The 20,081-nt window shown below is 34.7% G+C and overlaps 1 protein-coding gene and 1 long non-coding RNA gene across 2 annotated transcripts in view; one reads left to right on the top strand and one right to left on the bottom strand.

Moving 5' to 3' along the window:
• Nucleotides 1-20,081, bottom strand: part of LOC119837030 (inactive dipeptidyl peptidase 10) — a 154,659-nt gene that overhangs the window by 127,411 nt on the left and 7,167 nt on the right. Inside the window, exon 2 of the mRNA XM_038362513.1 lies at nucleotides 13,138-13,316. Within this exon, the coding sequence (XP_038218441.1) occupies nucleotides 13,138-13,200 (63 nt within the window). The 5' untranslated portion in view covers nucleotides 13,201-13,316. The remainder of the gene's footprint in view (nucleotides 1-13,137; nucleotides 13,317-20,081) is intronic.
• On the top strand, nucleotides 8,016-9,531 carry LOC119837031. Its single transcript, XR_005288132.1, has 3 exons — nucleotides 8,016-8,114; nucleotides 8,872-8,943; nucleotides 9,409-9,531. It is a non-coding gene; the product is annotated as an uncharacterized LOC119837031 (long non-coding RNA).

The raw sequence follows: 20,081 nt of genomic DNA, 5'->3' as shown, positions 1-20,081 counted from the left end.
TGTGCAAAATAAAATACGAACAAATTCGTAATATTTACGTAAAATATTATTTTTAATATTAAAATTCTGTGATACATTTTTATTAATAGAAATAAGGCGAATTGAAAACATTCCTAGTATTGTACAGGATCAAAAACAATACAAATAACATCTGTTTAAATATTCAATACGAGTTTTGAAATCAGTATAGATTTCAAAGAAAACGAGCCTGAATGTAGATTTTAATGTACAAAGGCGCAAAACCAAAAGGGCCTAAGAGAGGGTTCAAAGGTCAGTTATTCAGATCCACTTATCCCTCTCTGAGAAAGATTTTTGACACATTATCATTGATATATCTTATGTTTGACAACAAAGATATGGCTATATACTCTCTGTTTCTCAGTTATATCGACGCTAGCGTTCCGCCCCGGCTTCTGTAGTATGCTATCTACTATATAAAAATAAGTCGGTTTTTCCTTCCTGACGCTATAACTCCAGAACGCACGAGCCGATTTCCACGGTTTTGCATTTGTTGGAAAGGTCTCGGGCTCCGTAAGGTTTATAGCATAGAAAATTTAGGAAAAAATTCAACGGAAAAGCGGGAAAATCATTTTTCACATACAACCATCTGGTGGCGAAACGAAGTTCGCCGGGTTTGCTAGTTATACATATAAAACTTCCTCTTGAATAACTCTACCTATTAATAAAAACCCCCTCAAAATCCGTTGTGTAGTTCTTAAGATCTAAGCATACATTCATAAAGATGCGGGAAGCGACTTTGCTTTATACTATGTAGTGAAATTGCTGCTACGATGAGTGTGGAATAATTGGTATAGAATAAACCCTCTATAAATAAATAGTGTACTAAAATATATACATGTATTCTCCATTATATCCACGTGTGTGTTTGTAGGGATGCATTTTTACTGTTTTGCACACTCGAGAAAAAAAGCGTCATAAATGAAATCTGCATTCTGCCAATAGCAAGGTTGGTTCTGAATATAATGATGCCGAATTCCGACGTATATCGCTTCATAAGTATTTTCATCAGAGCCTCCACTTCGTATGAATACACACTTCTGTCTGTGCTCTCGCTTCTATATATTAATCCGTTAGCAAAACATAATACGCCGGTACTATTTTTTGCATTGTAGGTACGTGAATTACTTAAATTAAACAATGTCTATTATGTATTACATTACACTAATAAAAATGTGAAAGTTTGTTTGGATATTTGTCCGTTAATCACGCTGAAACAACTGAACGTATTTTGATGAAATTTGGTATATAGACAGGGTGTGAGCTGACTAGGGTGATAGGATACTTTTTATCCGGATTAAATGCTCCCTTGGAATAAAACAGGAACCTTGATATCCGGCGGAGCCGGGACGAGCGTCTAGTTTAAAATATATTTTTTTCATTTTCTGTCATAATTCAAATGTATATTGGCAATGTCATAGGATAGTTAGACACTAATTATTGCATAAGAAGTTTATGATTTCCCCCATATGTCTTTGTGTTCACGCAAAACTATACGAAGAAATATAAGAAACTATGTAATAGTAAAAGTCTGCTTTATCTGCTATCTCCTATCTGAAATCTGTCTACCTCGGTTTAATCCGTACACAGTCGATGTTAGCGTATATTTTTTACAACCACTATAAAATAAGTACCATGAAACGTAATGGCATAATGACATTGACAGCTGTCAAACGCTGACAGCAGTTGCTTTCGCCTTGACATCCGTTGTTCTGATTATATCGTATTTTCGACCTACGTAGATAAGGGAATCTTTATTTTAATGATAACAACTACAATAGAAACTTAAGAAGAATGGAGGAAAAACAGGAATTACCTTTTAACTGTACTTCTTACGACATAAAAAATCACTTTAAAACTTTTTAACGGATTTCAATCGCGATTTATTCATTATTTTATTAACCCGACGTTTCGAAAACTTTACGTAATTATTTTTGTGTTTTTTTTAGTTTATGTATCAATGTGCCACTACTAATGAACCTAAACAAATAAATAAATTGCAATCACTACTTATTTATCTTTAAATAAAACCTATTTATCATTTATCAAAATTTTATGTGGACCAATTTGTCATAATTTTACTTCACAATTTATTTAGAAGAAATTCTGTTTGTTGACAGTCGATATCCATGTTTTCTTCATTTCATTCCAACTCAAACTCAAACTAATTTATTCCATAAGCCTCTGTTCAATGCGTAATTGAATAGATAAATGTTTGGGTCCTTCTCTTATTTGCACACTTTTTATTATATTTTATATGCTATTAATTCGAAGTAGTTCAATAGACATTATTGTACATATAAACCTTCCTCTTGCATAACTCTATCTATTAAAACCCCATCCATTGCGTAGCGTTAAAGATTTAAGCATACATAGAGACATAGGGACAGAGAAAGCGACTTTGTTTTATAATATGTAGTGATAAGTAAACGATACACTTATGTCTAAAATTGTACAAACTGACTTGGTACTCTTGAAAAGGATCCTCTATATCCTCTTAAACAGTGTTTGTCAAGCATAATTAAGCTAGGAGGATCCTCAAAATAACTAGAAGGGTCATTCAACCCAATTGTGAGGGACAAGGGCCCTCTGTAGTTGAGAAAACCGAGTTAAGAGACAGGTAACAAAGTTGGGGCGTTACCAGACTGCGGCGGGATTAAATACGGTGTTGTTGATTGCATATATCATGAGGCATTTATAATAATTGATATTTATATATACGTTTGCACTGCAGGGACTTCTGTAAGTGGGTGAGCACGCTTCGGCACGAATTGGGCAAGCTCGCACCGGGGAAGTACCACACCCCCACTTAAGAAGACCGGTGTGATATAGCATTTTGGTATGTTTCGTTCGGTGAGTGGGGGAGCCGGAGGCCCATGTTCTTTCCCTTACCCCTCCCAGTACTTTCCTTTATTCCTTTCGCCAAACCTTTCTTAATCCCTTCCCAATTTAAAGTCGGCAATCCATTTGTAGAGGAGTAAGGTCTGCAATGGACCTTATGCCTCTCCAAATGTTCATGGGCGGCTTTGTATTTGTGTGTGAGTTGTGTATCTGAAGCTATAATGATAATAATCCGCCCCGACTTCGCACGGTTTGAATTTATGTAATGCGTGAAAGTGTATAGATTATGTTTATATGTAGGTTTAGCAAAACATACCCGCCCCTGGTCTCTAATAATTTATTTACTTATTCTTTCTTTATTGCTCTTAAAAATATAAAAAAGACGACAAAAACGTACTATCTAAAGAATTGGCGGTCTTATCGCTATATAGCGATTTCTTCCAGACGTACTATACGGAGAGAAATATAAATTGCTCATGAAAACAATAATTAACATATATTTGTAATATGTTAATTTAGTATAATTAGTGAAACAATTTCAATTTGATTTGAGAATTCAATGCCGAAAGTCGGGTAGACGGAGAAGGAAATTATTGTGTTCTGAAATTATAATAAGGTAAGCCATTCATTACTTACCTATCTCTTCATTCGACACTGTACCTTTTTATCCTCATCTTCTGTATTTAATATATTCTTGTTTGCGCTGAATCATTAGCAATATGACTTACCTAGAAAAAAGAAAATACAGTGATTATATTATATACTAAATATTTTTTATTCATTTTTTTTTATGTTACAGTCGGCAATGGAGCTGGTGGGACGCCTGATGGTAAGCGCTACCACCGCCCATGAACATTTGGACAGGCATAAAGTCCATTGCAGACCTTACGCCTCTACAGATGGATTGTCGACTTTTTGGGAAGGGATTACGAAAGGATTGGCGATAGGAATAAAGGAAAGGTCTGGGAGGGGTAAGGAAAAGGATATGGGCCTCCGGCTCCCCCACTCACCGAACGAAACACAGCAGAGTGCTATTTCACGCCGGTCTTCTGTGGGGGTGTAGTACTTCCCCGGTGCGAGCTGGCCCAATTCGTGCCGAAGCGTGCTCGACTACCACATACAAAATTAATTAAATACAAAATTAATTAAAGGAAAATAAATTCAATTATTGAAAAATAAATTCTTTCGAGTGCAAGTCTGTAAGATGTGTACCTTTATATTACTTCTACTTTATTATGAAATGGTATCAAAAAGGGCACGCAATGATAATTAATGCTTTTTTCTTTTTAGTTTTATCAAAATTGATCTATTGGGTTAGGTGTGAAAATATAACAAGAGTGTAGAGCGGTGATCCCACTTTGCCGCTCTAATTATGCGCCTGGCCCGGCAACAGGCAGCCGCCGAGGGGGTCGCGGACGTATTTTAACCAGCTCCCGTGGCCCCTTCACTCAAGTGGCTAGACGGAACACAGTGGGGTTTTGGTCGGTAAGAATCCGACATAACCCACGGCTCCATCCCCGGGGGCCGTGGGTATCTATGCAAGATGTCCCCACTATAAAAAAAAAAGGTGTGAAAATATAACAAACATAATATGGACGTTTTTCTTCATTTACGGTATGTAGTAGAGATATGTCCATTGTATTGTCTGTATATTGAATAAGTAGAAACGTCGCTTAGTAACTTGGTCATTTTTTATACCAGTATATGATCTTTCTGCGAACATAGAACTTCATAAAAAATATTTCAGCAATTTTCGCGTGACAGAGTACAAACATAATATCTTGATGATCTGTTATGTTTTCAACCAATGTCAAAAATGGAACAGGTTATCAATTCAACTGTATTTTTTTGTTTATTAGAGCTTTCTACTGGTTGAATCGATTTTGATGATCCTTTTTATATTTGAAAGCTACTAGCTCTCCGTATTGTAGTATTAAGATAGTTTTGTTTTCTGCCAAAAACATTTTTTTCCTGTGTGTTATAAGCCAAAATACACTAGACTAATACAATAATAATAATATCATAAAGACGAAGAATTTATATTTTTGTTTGTTTGTAATGGATACACTCAAAAACTACTGGACCGATTTCAAAAATTCTTTCACCATTGTAAGCTGCAACTTCAACTCTCTTCTTAACTCACTTCACTTTTCACAGACATAAGCTGTATGTACCATATGTATGTACATATGTACCACGGGCGAAGTCGCGAACATGCTATGTTTATTTGCGTTATGAATATTTAGTATATCATGTATTTAATTAAACCGAATAACATCAGATACAGTTATCTTCTAACAGCGTTTCAAACCGCTGCATTATTAATGTCCCATTTGGCTCAATGGGACCTAATTAAATCCCCGTGAAGTATAATTTATGGTCTAGAATATTGTGTTGAGTAATTTTCGTTTATTTGAGAGCTAACGTCCAAAATTTGGTTTAAATTGGACACATTCAGCTTGTTCTACATTTATCTTTCTATTTTATTTGTTTTTTATTACTCCAATACAAAATTACAATAAAAACTTAATAATATTACAAATTAACAAATGGCGGTCTTGTCGCTATATAACGATTTCTTCCAGACAGCCAGACTTTAGGAGATAAATTAAATTAATTGTTAACATAATAATTGATATGAGAGGAGATTGATTTTCATTGTAAATGGTAGTTATTTTGTGTTATACCTGTTTTAAATTGGAATAAAGAGTTTCTTTGAATGAAAATTTTATCAAATTACGAACATAACAAAGTTACTTCCGCATTGCAGTTGCATGGAGTCTGTATGGTAATGCCTTGTATTTATTATATTCATAAATGTCCGTTGGGAATGCTCTGCGTGGATGTTGCCTTTAATTGCACATGCTTTTAATGAAAATTTTAATAAGCTCATATTTATGATAACATTAATTTCGTCTTAAATTGTATGCGGTTTATACATGTATATATATGAATATGATATAGAGAGAGACTCTCTCTGTGTGTCTCTTTTTCACGTCTTAAACACTGAAATGATTTATATGAAATTTATATAGAGATAGTTTGAATAGGTGTTTTAGTTTTGAGTTGATTGTAGTATAGATAATGGTGGTGCATATAAGCGGGAATTCAATAAAATACGCGAGTTTGTAAATAAATGTTAAAATAAAAAAGTTCATAAATAGAAAACAAGTAAACAAGTAAGTTTCCGAAGTAGGTTTATAAAATTAACAATTGAGGAGATCTACGCATCTAATCATAAAAATGTCAATATACATTGCCTCTTCGATAAGCCATAAAATAATGATTCCTTTAGTCAAAGCAAGTGAAACCGCGTGTGATAAGCTAATATTAAATCGCGATTACGTCACAGTGCGTTTGACATTTCTTAAGAGCTTAGAAGTTCGAACTACTAGTTATAAGTGGTTGATAACGAAGATAAGAGAGAAACTGATGCGTCATAATTATGACTTTAAGGGTGCTTCGGTTAGGGCTTTTAAAATGACACGTTTTATAAGCTCATACGTATAATATATGTAGTACATACGTATAATATTGTGTTATTTGAAACTAGCTTTTGCCCGCGGCTTCGCACGCGATGATTCAGTGTAGTTTAATAGAGTTTATTATATTATATATAAAGCGTTTTCTTGAATCACTCTTTCTATTAAAAAAACATCAAAATTCGTATTTTTAAAGATTTAAGCATACGTAGGGACATAAAGACAGAGAAAGCGACTTTGTTTTTTACTATGCAGTGATGTACATAATACAAGATTAGCGAAATTCGTATCATAGCCAAGATGTTAGTAAACCACGGCGTGTTTTATTTATCTATTTAATAGTAAGGACTAGTTGAAACATTGGCGTTTAGTTACATCTAGGTATGACTGCAGACATCGAGCTGTATCGGAAAATACGTGTAATATTTTACTCTTATGAATACATCGAAACCAAAATTATCAATATCGGCTGCGCCATTCTGGAGTTTTAGCGAGACTAACGAACAGCAATTGATTTTTATATATAAGACTAGCTGCGCCCCGCGGTTTCACCCGCGTAAGTCCATATCTCGTAAGAATATCGGGATAACAAGTTGCCTATATGTTATTCCAGTTGTCTAGTTGTGTACGTACCAAATTTCATTTCAATTGGTTCAGTAGTTTTTGCGTGAAAGAGCAACAAACACACACACCCTCACAAACTTTCGCATTTATAATATTACAGTAGGATATATCTAATCTAATATAATAGCTACTAACGTTCAAGCTGTGTGAATGTGTGTTAAAAGGAAAACCGACATAATATTTTTTCTCCAATGATCTATATAACAACATACATATAGAATAATAACATAAGCGTGGGTTTTAACTGGTTTAAGGATAAGGAAAACTCGAATCTTTCCTGTTTCGTTATGTAGACACGCCGCAGATCGTCTGTGCGTTGTTGAGTCATTTTGTAACTGGTTTATATTCGATACTGCTCTTGGAAATCGTCTAATAGAATAATGTTTGTAATATGCAAAGAATTGCCGCTATATTTAGAATGACTACAATTTACATATTTGAAAATGATGATAGAAAATGCCATTTATTTATATTACTATCACAATTTTTTTTTATGTCATAGTCGGTAATGGAGCTGGTGGGTCGCGTGATGGTAAGCGCTTCCACCGCCCATGAACATTCGCAGAGGCTCAGACCTCTGAGAATGTGCTGCCCGCTTTTAAGGGATAAGGGATAAGGAAAGGATTGACTGGAAAGAAGGAATGGACTGGGAAGGGCGAGGAGAAGGAAATATTTACAATTTATACGTTTAGATATTAAAAAATTTTTAACGGATTTTAAACGCGATTTATTCAATATATTATTAACCCGACGTTTCGAACACTTTACAGCGAGCGTGGTCACGGGGGAAGACGGTCATCGGGCGTGGTCACGGGGGTCAATAAATCGCGTTTAATATCCGTTAAAAGTTTTTAATTTCTAATTGAATAATACCTGCGTAAAATCAAACACACAAATATACTAATTTATACGTTATTTTTTATGACAATGAGCTTACAATTTACAACAATAACCCAGCAATGCAGTCAATCCAGCAATGGGTCAAATAAAAACCGATATAGCAAACAGGATAACCCGTTGCATCTATTATATAAACAATATGCTCTCTTATGATATCTGTATAATAAATAAGGAAGTTGTGTTTACAATTAGCTCAGTATTTACTTGTATCTTGTCGCTACCACTACGTCAACATGAAAATATTTATCTGTGAGTATTTTTATTAAATAATTAAGTTGATATTTAATAATAAAGTTGATAATTAGGTAATTACTATAAGGTACTGGTCGACCAGTGGTAATTCATTCATAAATCACTACATAGTATAAAACATAGTCGCTTTCTCTCTCCCTATGTCCCTATGTATGATAAATCTTTGAAACTGCGCAACGGATTTTGATGGGTTTTTTTAATAGATAGAGTGATTCAAGAGGAAGGTGTATATATGTAGCAATACCTATTAAACTACTCCGAATTAATGCATACGAAGCCGCGGGCAAAAGCTTGTATAACTATAAATAAAGAGTTAAAATATTATAAGTCTGCGTGTTTTTTGTACTGCAGTGTCTTTAATTGATTAAATGTCTTTTATATACACAGTTTTAAAAACTTTCTTCACTATGGAAACTGTGTCTGTGCGTTTATTATTCCACTAGTCGACGCTGCTCCTGGCTCCGCCCGGATATCAAGATTCCTGTTTTATCCCAATCGAGTATTTAATCGGGATAAAAGTATCCTATTACCTAAGTCAACAATAAATCTGTTGAGTACACATGCGCAGATAAATTGAAAAATCAATTTATTTCCTGCCCGCTCACCTGGTCTCGAACCCCGACTTGTCGACTTTAAGTCCGAGGTCCTCATCACTGAGCCACCACTGTTATAAAAAATTAATTGTCTGATATTTTAATATTGCAGTAATAACGATGCTTTTGTCTCTTTTCGCCTGGCCGGCGGACCTCGCCAGGAGCTGCATATGCCCAGCGGTGTACCAGCCTGTCTGTGGCACCAATGGGAGGACCTATTCAAACCGGTGCCAGTGAGTATCATGCGTGGAAACTGCATCAATATCTGTTGAGCATAATCCCATACGCCGTATTGATATTGCCATCTCTTTTATAAACATCTGTCGCTTATGCGCTTTATATTATAATTGTGAAAGTTACTCTATAGTATATATATAGTTAGTATGTCTCTTCTTCAAACCTAAAGTACTGAACCAATTTTGATGAAATTTGGTACGAAGATAGTCTGAGAGCTGTGATTGACATGTTTGAAAGCAAGAAAGAAGGAATGCTCTGGGACGGGTGAGGATAAGGAAATTGGCCTCCGGCCGGCGGTTTGTCGTCCGGCGTTGGCGGTGAGTCCCCCCGTACGAAACACACTGGCATGCTACTATTTCACGTCGCTTTTCTGTGGTGGTGTGGTATTTCCCCGGTGCGAGCTGACCAAATTCGTGCCGAAGCGTGCTCGACTCCCACAATATAAATATTATTTTTTACAGGATGAAATGCTCAGGCGCAACGTACCAGAGAGACGGCACATGTTAAGGAAAAAGATCGACCGATTCGATAATTATGACGACCACAAGCTTTTTTCATCATATATTAAACGTATTTTGACATAATTGTGTTTTTTTTTATTAACTACTATTTGGAAATCATTAAAATCCATATAGCCGTTCTTGATTCATAAGTTGTGAAATTAATGCGACTTTGATTGCAGAATAACAAATTTATGTATTCCAGAAAGTTATTGTAATAAATAAACTCAAATCTAAATATTTACTTATTCAATGAGACTTCTTCTAGAAGCAATTTTCCATCGTCATAACATATTTTTCCCATTTACAAGTTATAATAGAATTCAATGATTTTGTCTTAATATAGTTTACGAAAAATTCAATAAATTGAATATTTTATGTAATTTTTGCAAAATTATTAGGAAATAGAATTATAAGATGAAGAATTTCCTGCTAAAAATATATAACAAACTTCCAATGACGCTAAGAGTTTAAACAATATTTATTTATGAATTTAAGAATTGGTCACTAAACCATTGTTTTTACGATTCAGATGGGTTTTTTGCTTATAAACAGTAATTGTGACATTAAATGATTGATATTTTCCTTAATATCCTTTTTTTCGACATTTTTAATTATATTGATTCAGTTAATTGTGAACATGTGGTGTTATTGGGTTAAATTATAAGTTTATTTGTGTATAAATATTTAACGAACTTGGAAATTGACATAATTTTGTATTGATTGCTTATCAGCATAACTGATGCACGCTGTACTTATTATATAAGATCCATATGTAATTTGTGTTCGGCAATACATCAAATTTGAATTTGAATTTTTGTGTCCTGTCAGACCGGGACATTTTTTGTGCATCCCCAGCGGGAATCGAACATGATCCCTCGCTTCTATGCTCACTCGTTAACCACTGTACCAAGGAGAAAGTAAATTTAAACGAACTGCAACGAATACTTGAATATATAATTGATTAGATGTAATAAATCTACTCGGGGCTTCACCTTTTCAAATACATTCATCAGTCTGTCCTTGTATACCGCTTCGCCTCGCACGAGTCATAATACCTAGTCATTTAACTGCAATATTTATGTTTTTTTTTATGTTATGATAACCGGTTGTTCATATAAGATTCCGTGAGCTGAAGTTAGTAATGAGAGTTATTTGATTTGATTTGATTTATTCTTCCTGCTTATGAAAATTCACAGAGAATGTGTCTGTGTGAATGCGCTGTACGCTTTTTATTAAGGGTAAAGGTATCTGGAACGAAGGAATGGACTGAGAAGCGTGAGAAAAAAAGGGGCTCTGGCTCCCCACTCACTGTACGAAACAGTAACATGCTATTATTTCACGCCGGTCTTCTGTGGGGGTGTGGTACTTGGTGCGAGCTGACCCAATTCGTGCCGAAGCGTGCTCGACTCCCACATAAAGCAGAAAGCTGCTCAATACATGCAAAGCATATGTTGATAACTGTATAGATATTAGCTGCGCCTCGCGGTTTCATCCGCGTAAATCCGTAGCCTGTAGGAATATCGGGATAAAAAGTTGCCTATATGTTATTCCAGCTGTCGAAATTTCATTGCAATCGGTTCAGTAGTTTCTGCGTGAAAGAGTAACAAACACACACATATTCTTACAAACTTTAGCATTTACAGTATTATGTATAGTACGATAGGATTTCAAATTATATCTAACCTTATCAATAATAATATTAGAAATGCGAAAGTGTGTTTGTTCGCCTTTCAATCACGTCGCATTTTTCCGAGTAAGGAGGTTGGGATGACATAGGCTGCTTTTTACAACGGTGAAACATCTCATTCCCGTGGGAATATCCAGTAGACACGGGGACGAAGGCACGAGCGGATAGCTAAATAGCTAGCATTTATTATAAAACATTGATACTCGCTAAACCAGCTTGCCGTTTGCTGCTCTGTAATCTGATAATATACCGCTTCTCCTTCCCGCACGCATCAAACCATATCTCCCATCCCTTTCATCAGCATATTTCAGTATAAAATTGAAAGCAATTATTCAGCACCCGAGATAATGTCGCAGATGATAAATCAAGCGCAATGGCGGGAAACTCATATATCACCGGTTCAATAGAAGAATTGCGTATATCGGATAAAATCATTTTTTACGACTAATTTGACGGTTTTATGATAAATTGGTTCTGGCGGACGCTTCAATATGTCAATATTTCACAATGCATGGACAATGGATTCTTTGTCGTTTTTACGTTCAGAGCTTGATAAAGATGGTTATTTACATTGTCGTGTCGATGAGCACAAAACCAAACACAAATTCAAACTTCTTAATCGAACATATAACCAAATCTCAACTTGAAACAGAATTAAGTGTTCACATTTACACCTAGGTACCCTATAATCGCCTACATCGCTCAAATACCGACAGGTACGAATGATGCGCGTTTGTGTGAACTGTGTACGCACTGCGGCCCATTTGTTACTCGCTAATGGCGGTTGCCTAACGTTAGGTGTGCTAAATACTAGATATGAATTCTAGATTTAGGAGGCCCTGGTGTCACACTGGCAAACAGCGTGGATTTGATCGTGTGTCTTTAAAGCACTTTTATAATAGCAATATTGCTTTAAATGGGAAATGTATCTATTTCTTAGGAATTGTATATGTCTACTTAAATTAAAACTTTGTCAGGAAATATATAGAACTAGAGGTTCCGATGAATTAAATTAATTAAAACTCATTTTTTAAAGATTCGTGAAGATTATTTTCAAGAAGCACCCTGAATTGGCAGGGCATTGGTATACTTTCACACTAATCTTGCTTCTTTTAGAAAGAGAAATGTCCTAAAGACGATTGTGGCCTTGGCGGGCACGGGACGCCACGGCAGCGGCACGCTCGCTTCGCTCTCTCGGCTCATGCAGTGGATTAAAGTCAACTAAACAGACTAATCAAATACAAGCTATAATATATACTGTCATTTGCTATATGAAGAATGTGTAGAGTGCCCAGGAAGTACGCCCTAATTCAATTTATTTCACACATTTTCGGGCGATTTTAAGAATAATCCATACACATAGATAATAATCAATGTTTGTTTGCCATCGATGAACTCAAAAACTACTGGACGGATTATTATGAAAATTGGTACATATGATTATTTTTCTATGGAAAAGGTTTGCATAATATGCTCATTGGTGCTACTCGCCACCAGGTGGCTTCTTATATTTATTGTAGTTGTTGGCGAGCAACGCGCGCCGGGTACAGATAGTACATATATATTTCCGAAGAATATTAAACTTTATATAATCATGGATTATATTGAAACTACTCAATAATGCATTTTATGAATATTTGCATATTTTTTACTTTTTTATGTCATAGTGAGCAACTGAGTTGGTGGTTCGCCTGATGGTAAGCGATCACCACCGCCCACGAACGGAGCAGAGGTAGTGCCTCGGAGAATTCGCTGTCTGCTTTTATGGGGAACAGATACGGAAAGGTGTTGGCGAAGGGAAAAGGAATGGACTGGGAAAGGTGAAGAAAACGAAACGGGCCTCCGGCTCCCCCACTCACCGTGCGAAACACAATACCGGTTTCTGTGGGGTTGTGGTAGTTCCCCGGTTCGAAATTGGGCCAGCCAATTCGTGCCGAATCATACTCGACTCCCACATACATAGACAGATAGATATAAATGGATAATATAGACCCACTCACCTCATGTTTATGGTCCTTCTTGATCGGCCCATGCCCCCCACCGGTGCTCTGTACTGTATTCATGTTCACGCACACACGCAAGCGACACACATACTTACACAATACTATATGATAATAAAAGTTGTATAACACTAACGTTAAATGGACTGTATGATCAGGCACTGGTAGTTTTCACAGCACTTGGTTAATATGAGGAAGTAGTATGAAATAATGTGAAAAATATAGTTTAGTATTGAATTTATTGAACTTTTATATGAAGACTTGATGGTTTTTAATTCCAACATTTTTTATCCTACTAATATTATAAACGTGAAAGTTTGTATGGATGTATGGATGTTTGTTACTCTTTCACGCAAAAACTAATGAACCGATTGCAATGAAATTTGGTACGTAGATAGCTGGACAACTGGAATAACATATAGGCAACTTTTTATCCCGATATTCCTACGGGATACGGACTTACGCGGGTGAAACCGCGGGGCGCAGCTAGTTCATCCATGTAACATTAAACTTACAGTCTACATAGAATAGGTCTATACAATGTTTACAAAATATTTAATTCGAGTTTTGTGGCAGAATCTTTGGCAGATTTTCATCCAACGTAGCTGAGAACCACCGTGAGGAAAACGATGTTCAAATGAAAACATCGCATTAAAATCGGTCAATCCGCTTGAGAGTTACCATACCACACACCGACATCGATAGTTATAACACCCCTCTTTTTGTGGTTAAAATAATACTCGTAAATTTAAGTATAGCAAAATATATTATCTACGCTAATATTATAAAGTGTAACTTTTGTATTTTTGTTTGTTTGCAACGTTTTCACGCAAAAACTAATGAACCGATTTCAAAAATTATTTCACCCTTGAAAGCTGCAACTTCCCCGACTAACATAAGCCATATATGTACCACGAGCGAAGCCGGGGCCAACAGCTAGTACGTTATAAGTTTACGATATTATCTATTGTTTATTTTCTAATTGCTACTTTAGTAAGCAGGCATTTCCAGTAACAATTTAGACAAACCCATTAAAACACTTCACGAATCAAATTAATCACGAAAGCTGTTTGGCGCCTTCCTAATGACTAGCTGTGGCATGTGGCGTTTCATGTGAAAGATTTTAACCGACTTACAAAAAGATGGATGGAAATTTGTGACTTATAATTTTGATAGTGCTCACACTGAAACCAGATTATCTGATTCTAAATAGGTCATGATACAAACCTTATTGGATTATCTATTTCCTACTTGTCTACTTGACCAAGAAACATTTTTAAGGAATTATTGTTTGTTGTCTTCATCAGGCCATATATTATGTTCCTTCTGCAGGGACTCGGGCCTCCTGTGAGGGTTCAGACCTTAATCTACTAGCTGCCTAAGTGTAGGTTGGCAATAGTCACATGTCGTCTAATTTTTGATGTCTCAACAGGCAACATCACTTTTTTTGTAGCAATTTATTCGACAATTTTCTATTTTCTTACACAATACGCAAAGTTAATAAACATACATCCACTAGAAAATCATTACCCTTCTTTGGCACAGCCGGGTAAATGAAACAAATATATGTAACAATATACTATATATCTCAAAATGCTTTATTTTATAGGATACAAGTGGCCGAACATATTAAAATAATATCCTTTAACATTTCATTTTAACATTTAAGCTCAAAGCAGAGATTATATAAAACCCACTATCAAAGGAAATTTATCCTGAACAATTTCTAAACTTCTGATGCAGTTTTGAATTTTCTTTAGCAACAAGATAGCATCATGCTTCGTTATAAGACGATCGGCAAAAGTTATAAAGTAAAAAGGTATGTCTGTTTGTTATAGGAATGGATGAACTGATTTCTGTGACGCTTTTGTATGGTTGCTCAAATTTTCAAAAAAGCTTTTTGTTTTATTTATGGAATTTGCGGCTAATATTGAAGCTAAATCAATTAAATAAAGAAAAGCTAAGCACTATTTATTAATAGGACATCTACATTGCCCAAAAGCTAAGAAACTTATATAGCTACGCGTCTCAAACTATCTTTGTAGCAAATTTAATCCAATTCAGTGGTTGAGACGTGAAGTAAAGACAGACGGACAAACAAAATTATTTTTGCAATAAAATTAGTAGGGATTAGTTAAAACAAGACAAAACAACTATGCTTTTCATCATCACTGCATAGTATAAAGCAAAGACGCTTCCCACGTCTGTATGTACGTATGTTTAGATCTTTAAAACTACACAATTGATTTTGAAGGGTTTTTTAATAGATAGAGTGATTCAAGAGAAAAATTTATATGTATTATAAAATCTATTAAACTACTTCGAATTTAACGCGTGCGAAGCCGTAGGACAAAAGCTACTAACGGATAAAAATTAAAAAAAAAAATATATATATGTAAGACAAACCGTTTATATAAACTAAATTGTAATTGCTATAAATTGTAAATTTCAAAATGTCAAAAATGTATGTATGTATGTATGAAATAAATTGAATTGAATTGAATTGGGTAAAATAGCTTCCGAGGCGACCGTGGAACAGAGGTAGTATAGATCAGATGCGAATTCTATACATACAAATGGAATGCCTGTCTTGACGTGGAAACCATCCGTGTGGTTGGCTATAATGCTTTTGATTTGCCTTCGAAATGCAATGCAATTTGGCTATAACGTACTTTATGTTATTACTTCGTTGCGGCCTATGGGGGTAAACTTTTGAACCGACTTTAAAAAAGGTGGTGCACAATTTGCCTGCATTTTTTGTTACTACAACTTTCAATTGGATAACCGATGGTGATGGGTCCCATTAAAATGTGATCTAATTCTGACAATGGCGATTTAGTCTTTATTTAAATCATTATAATTAATATAAGTTATCTCATTTAAATTCAACAAAAACTATTAGGAAGTTTAACAATAACCATCTGTGTATAAACGGTCTATCTAACACTGAAATAATTTTTCACATCGGACCAGAAGTTCCGGATATTAGCGTGTTCAAACAAACAAACTCTTCAACTTTATTTTATTATAGTATAGATAACATACGTAATATTTCATCTAACATGTTAAATAATAAAATAACATTACTACATAAGAAAATAATACGAAATTTACATCTTGCCAGAAATGCTTATGGCATATAAATTTTGTATTAATTCGATTTAATAGGAGAAAGTTGACTCAAACCTATGTCAAAGATCAAAAGCTCCATTCTTACATCATGCACGTCACAAACCTGCATTTTGAACCTAAAAATAGATGTAACATACACGTTTCATTCCAACCCTCATTAGTTTCGTACAAGACGCAGTCCTATGAGTGCCTTTTTGACCTCCCAGACCTGCATTCAAAAGAATCCGCCCATTCGAGATATTTATAACTGTGACTGAGTTTAAAATGCTTAGTTTTGCGGAAACTTGGCAAGCGTTAGGACTTATTGTTACAGATTTTTTATTAAGACACCTAATATTTAGTAGTACTTGAGAGAGAAAAGTATATATATGTTATGTAGTTGAATCAATTTACACTCTAATTAAAAACTTCTAGCAAATATCCTCTTTGATTTTCAATATTTTTCTTATTGTTTGTTTTTTCGATAGTTTAATCATAATTTTAGTCTGTTCAAGTATTAGTGATATTTATATGTATCTCATATAAATTGTTTATTAAGCTCTCTAGTATCTGGATAAACATTTAATTAGACATTTATTTGTAATATATAAAAGGAGAAGGCACCGGCAATCTCGTCTCTTCTTCACATCTAACCCATTGAATCGATTTCCATGATACAAAGAAGCTTAACACAGCACAGAAAATAAAGAAGAAAGAAGATAATAAAATACGAAGCAATAAATGCGATGAGCCAAAAGCGGTATTTAGTTTACATGAATGTAGATTTTCACTGGCTCATTCGAAAGCGATATTACTTTCATTGATAAACATCACATCAGTCAGTGTCAGTTCGTCACGTCAGCGGTAGCGCGATTGAACCAATTTTAATGCAATTTGACAAAGATGGTCACTAAAACGAATATATATTTGCGCTAATAAATTATAAGGTTAATGTCCAAAGAAATGAAATTAACTCAAACTAAAATTATAAGGTGGTTAATGTCCAAAGAAATAAAATTAACTCAAACTAAAACACAAAGTAAAATTGTGCTCAAACTGTCGCAGAAGCACTTTGAATTTATCATACTATATAAGAATTATATACCTCAGTCTTCTCCGTAGAATCTTAACAACCTGCGTTAGACAATTTCTTTGAATTAGCTTTTAAAAGCGCTACCACAGATAATATAATTTGGGATCTAGATGAATGTTTGAGTTCAATTTCGATTTGAAAGGTAATTTACAGAAAATTTCAAAGAATTATATGCTGATTTAATTTAATGACGAGTTTTCTGTGAAAACTATTTTATTCCATTATTGCTAATGTTATAACTTAGAAAGTCCATAACTTATGAAGTCTCCTCCGAGTGTTCAAAGATAAATTCTTCCCAGGCTTGAGGATATTTTGACATACTTTTAGAAAAGGCCTTATCATTCTTACTGAATATGGGGACTCGGGGAATTGAGCTTTCGTTTGGGCTTGGACAAGAAGAAATCTTGTTTATAAAAGTGTATTTTACGGTACATTGTGACGCTATTTTATGCTTGAGTTTTTTTAATAATATAAAGACGTGTGGCACTCGGAGACTGCTGCGATAAAGCTATTGCATAACATGTTTTATCAACTTAGCTAATTATAATTGTATATAGATGGCAAAACTAAAAAGTACAACCGCTGTTCTGGTCGGAGTGGGAGGTGTTAGGTTATCTTCGTTACGGAATTTCTGGATTCGGTCTCCACGCTCAAGACCCGCAATAGAAGCTATGCGATAGCTTAACTAGCTGTAACCGAGGCGTCGCGTTTGTAATATTAGTAGGACTAGATATCCGCCCTTGGTTTTTACTTACTGTGACGCACGGACAAGGAGAAATGAAGAATATCGTCACAGAAAAATAAATTCTAACCACTGTTTTATAGTCCCCATAAAATCAGAAAGTTGTAAATCAGTTTTGAGTGATAAAATTTGTTTCAGTTGTATCTAGTTCGATAAAAAATCTAATACGAGAAAATGAAGCATATTTTCAGTTTTACGTATAACCGTTTCAAAGCCACGCTGAAATGAAAACAGTTCATTATTTAAGCATGACGTTGAGGCTATTCAAAGAAAGATTTCTGTGAATTCCTCAGTGAAGAACTAATCACAAAAACTATTGCACCGATGATTTCAATTTAAAACAGAGATAACGAGAAATTCTTTCTTCTATTTTGGCCTATTTGAAATTTAACATTATCATAATAAAAAAAAGTAGTCGTGCTTCGAGACCAGACGAACATGCACGACTTAATAATTTTTTTAATTTATCTGCACATGTGGATAACATAACCACTGCTTAAAACGGTGAAAGAAAACATCGTGAGGAAACCGGCATGTCCAAGAATCAAAAGTTCGACGATATGTGACATCTGCCAACCCGCACTTGGCCAGCGTGGTGGATTATGGCCTGAACCCTCTGATGATGATGATGATGATGATGATTAGAATAAATATAGTAAGTGATGTAAAATGCATCTTATTTTTTGCGGTAGTGCTACTACAGCCTTAAAATATGTAAAAAGAGAGCTTATGTATATACGGATAAGGTTCTTAGTCATAATTAATGCCTCAACATATTTATATGGAATTTTCCTTTCCGATCCTTCATGAGAAAAGATTTTTCACGAATTAAATATATTATTTTGTTGTTATGTTTTAGGTCAAATTCTTTCAGTTTATTTTTGTTCAAATAATTGTATAATATTTCTTTAATAGCAATAATAATGTGCAATTCAATAATAATGTTTCATTCTATACATTATTCATTATTTAAGATCGTCAATGATCCATTCAAAATTTACAAAGTTATTCCCGCACGCCGCACAGTGTAATGAAAACAGAGGTAGTTTATTACCCGCTGGAAGTGGCATACGGAGCAATCCGGGGAACGGAACGACGCCTAGGGCTAGACTTGGGTGAGACCTAACTTAGTTAGCTGTGGTACAAGCTGCAGAAATATATCGAAACTTCATTTTAAATTTTAGACGTTTTCTAAACAATATATTATATCTTATATCATATTAAAGAAATATTTGTGAAACTACTTATAACTTATAGGTTGTCCGCCGCGGCTTTACACGTGATAAATATATAACACAATGTTAAATAATTTTTGAAATCGGTCCAACGGTTTTTGCGAGAAAACACCACAAACATATAAACACACTATGTTACTATTTTTGTTTGTTTGTATTTATTCGAATTGGTCGTCATAAAAAAGTTGTTAGACCAGAAAGTCACTTGTTAGTTGAATTTGATATATTGACATTATGTCTGTCTACTATTATAAAGCTAAAGAATGTGTTTGTTTGGTACAACGTAATCTCAACTACTGGTCCGATTTGATAATTTTTTTCAGTGTTAGATAGCCAATTTATTGAGGAAGGCGACAGATTATATATATATACCCCGGGCGATGCCGGGGCGGAGCGCTACTTATCTATAAATTTAATTTGTTATTTGCAATAATAATATGGAATATTATGATAAATAAATTTAATTACAAGTATTAAAACTTGTAAGTACATGAAACAGGCCACGACCTAACGAAACTATGTATCCTCCAATTAAAATTATACAACCATAGTGTTATAATAAATCCCAAGAGTTTGTCTGAACGTGCTCACCTCAGGAACTACTGGATTAGTTTCGACCCTGGTAGGTGAAATAAATCTACAGGTATAACAACATTTATCTTTTAAACACTGGTAAATTACGACAAGACACCACTATTAAAGTTAAGTTATAACTTAAAGCACCTTTATACCGCCTATTCTAAGTTAGGCAATGTAATCTTAG

Source organism: Zerene cesonia, chromosome 26 (genome assembly GCF_012273895.1).
Source record: "Zerene cesonia ecotype Mississippi chromosome 26, Zerene_cesonia_1.1, whole genome shotgun sequence".
NCBI lineage: Eukaryota > Metazoa > Arthropoda > Insecta > Lepidoptera > Pieridae > Zerene > Zerene cesonia.
The sequence above is the reverse complement of the archived record's forward strand: the minus strand, read 5'-3'. Positions and strand labels throughout refer to the sequence as shown.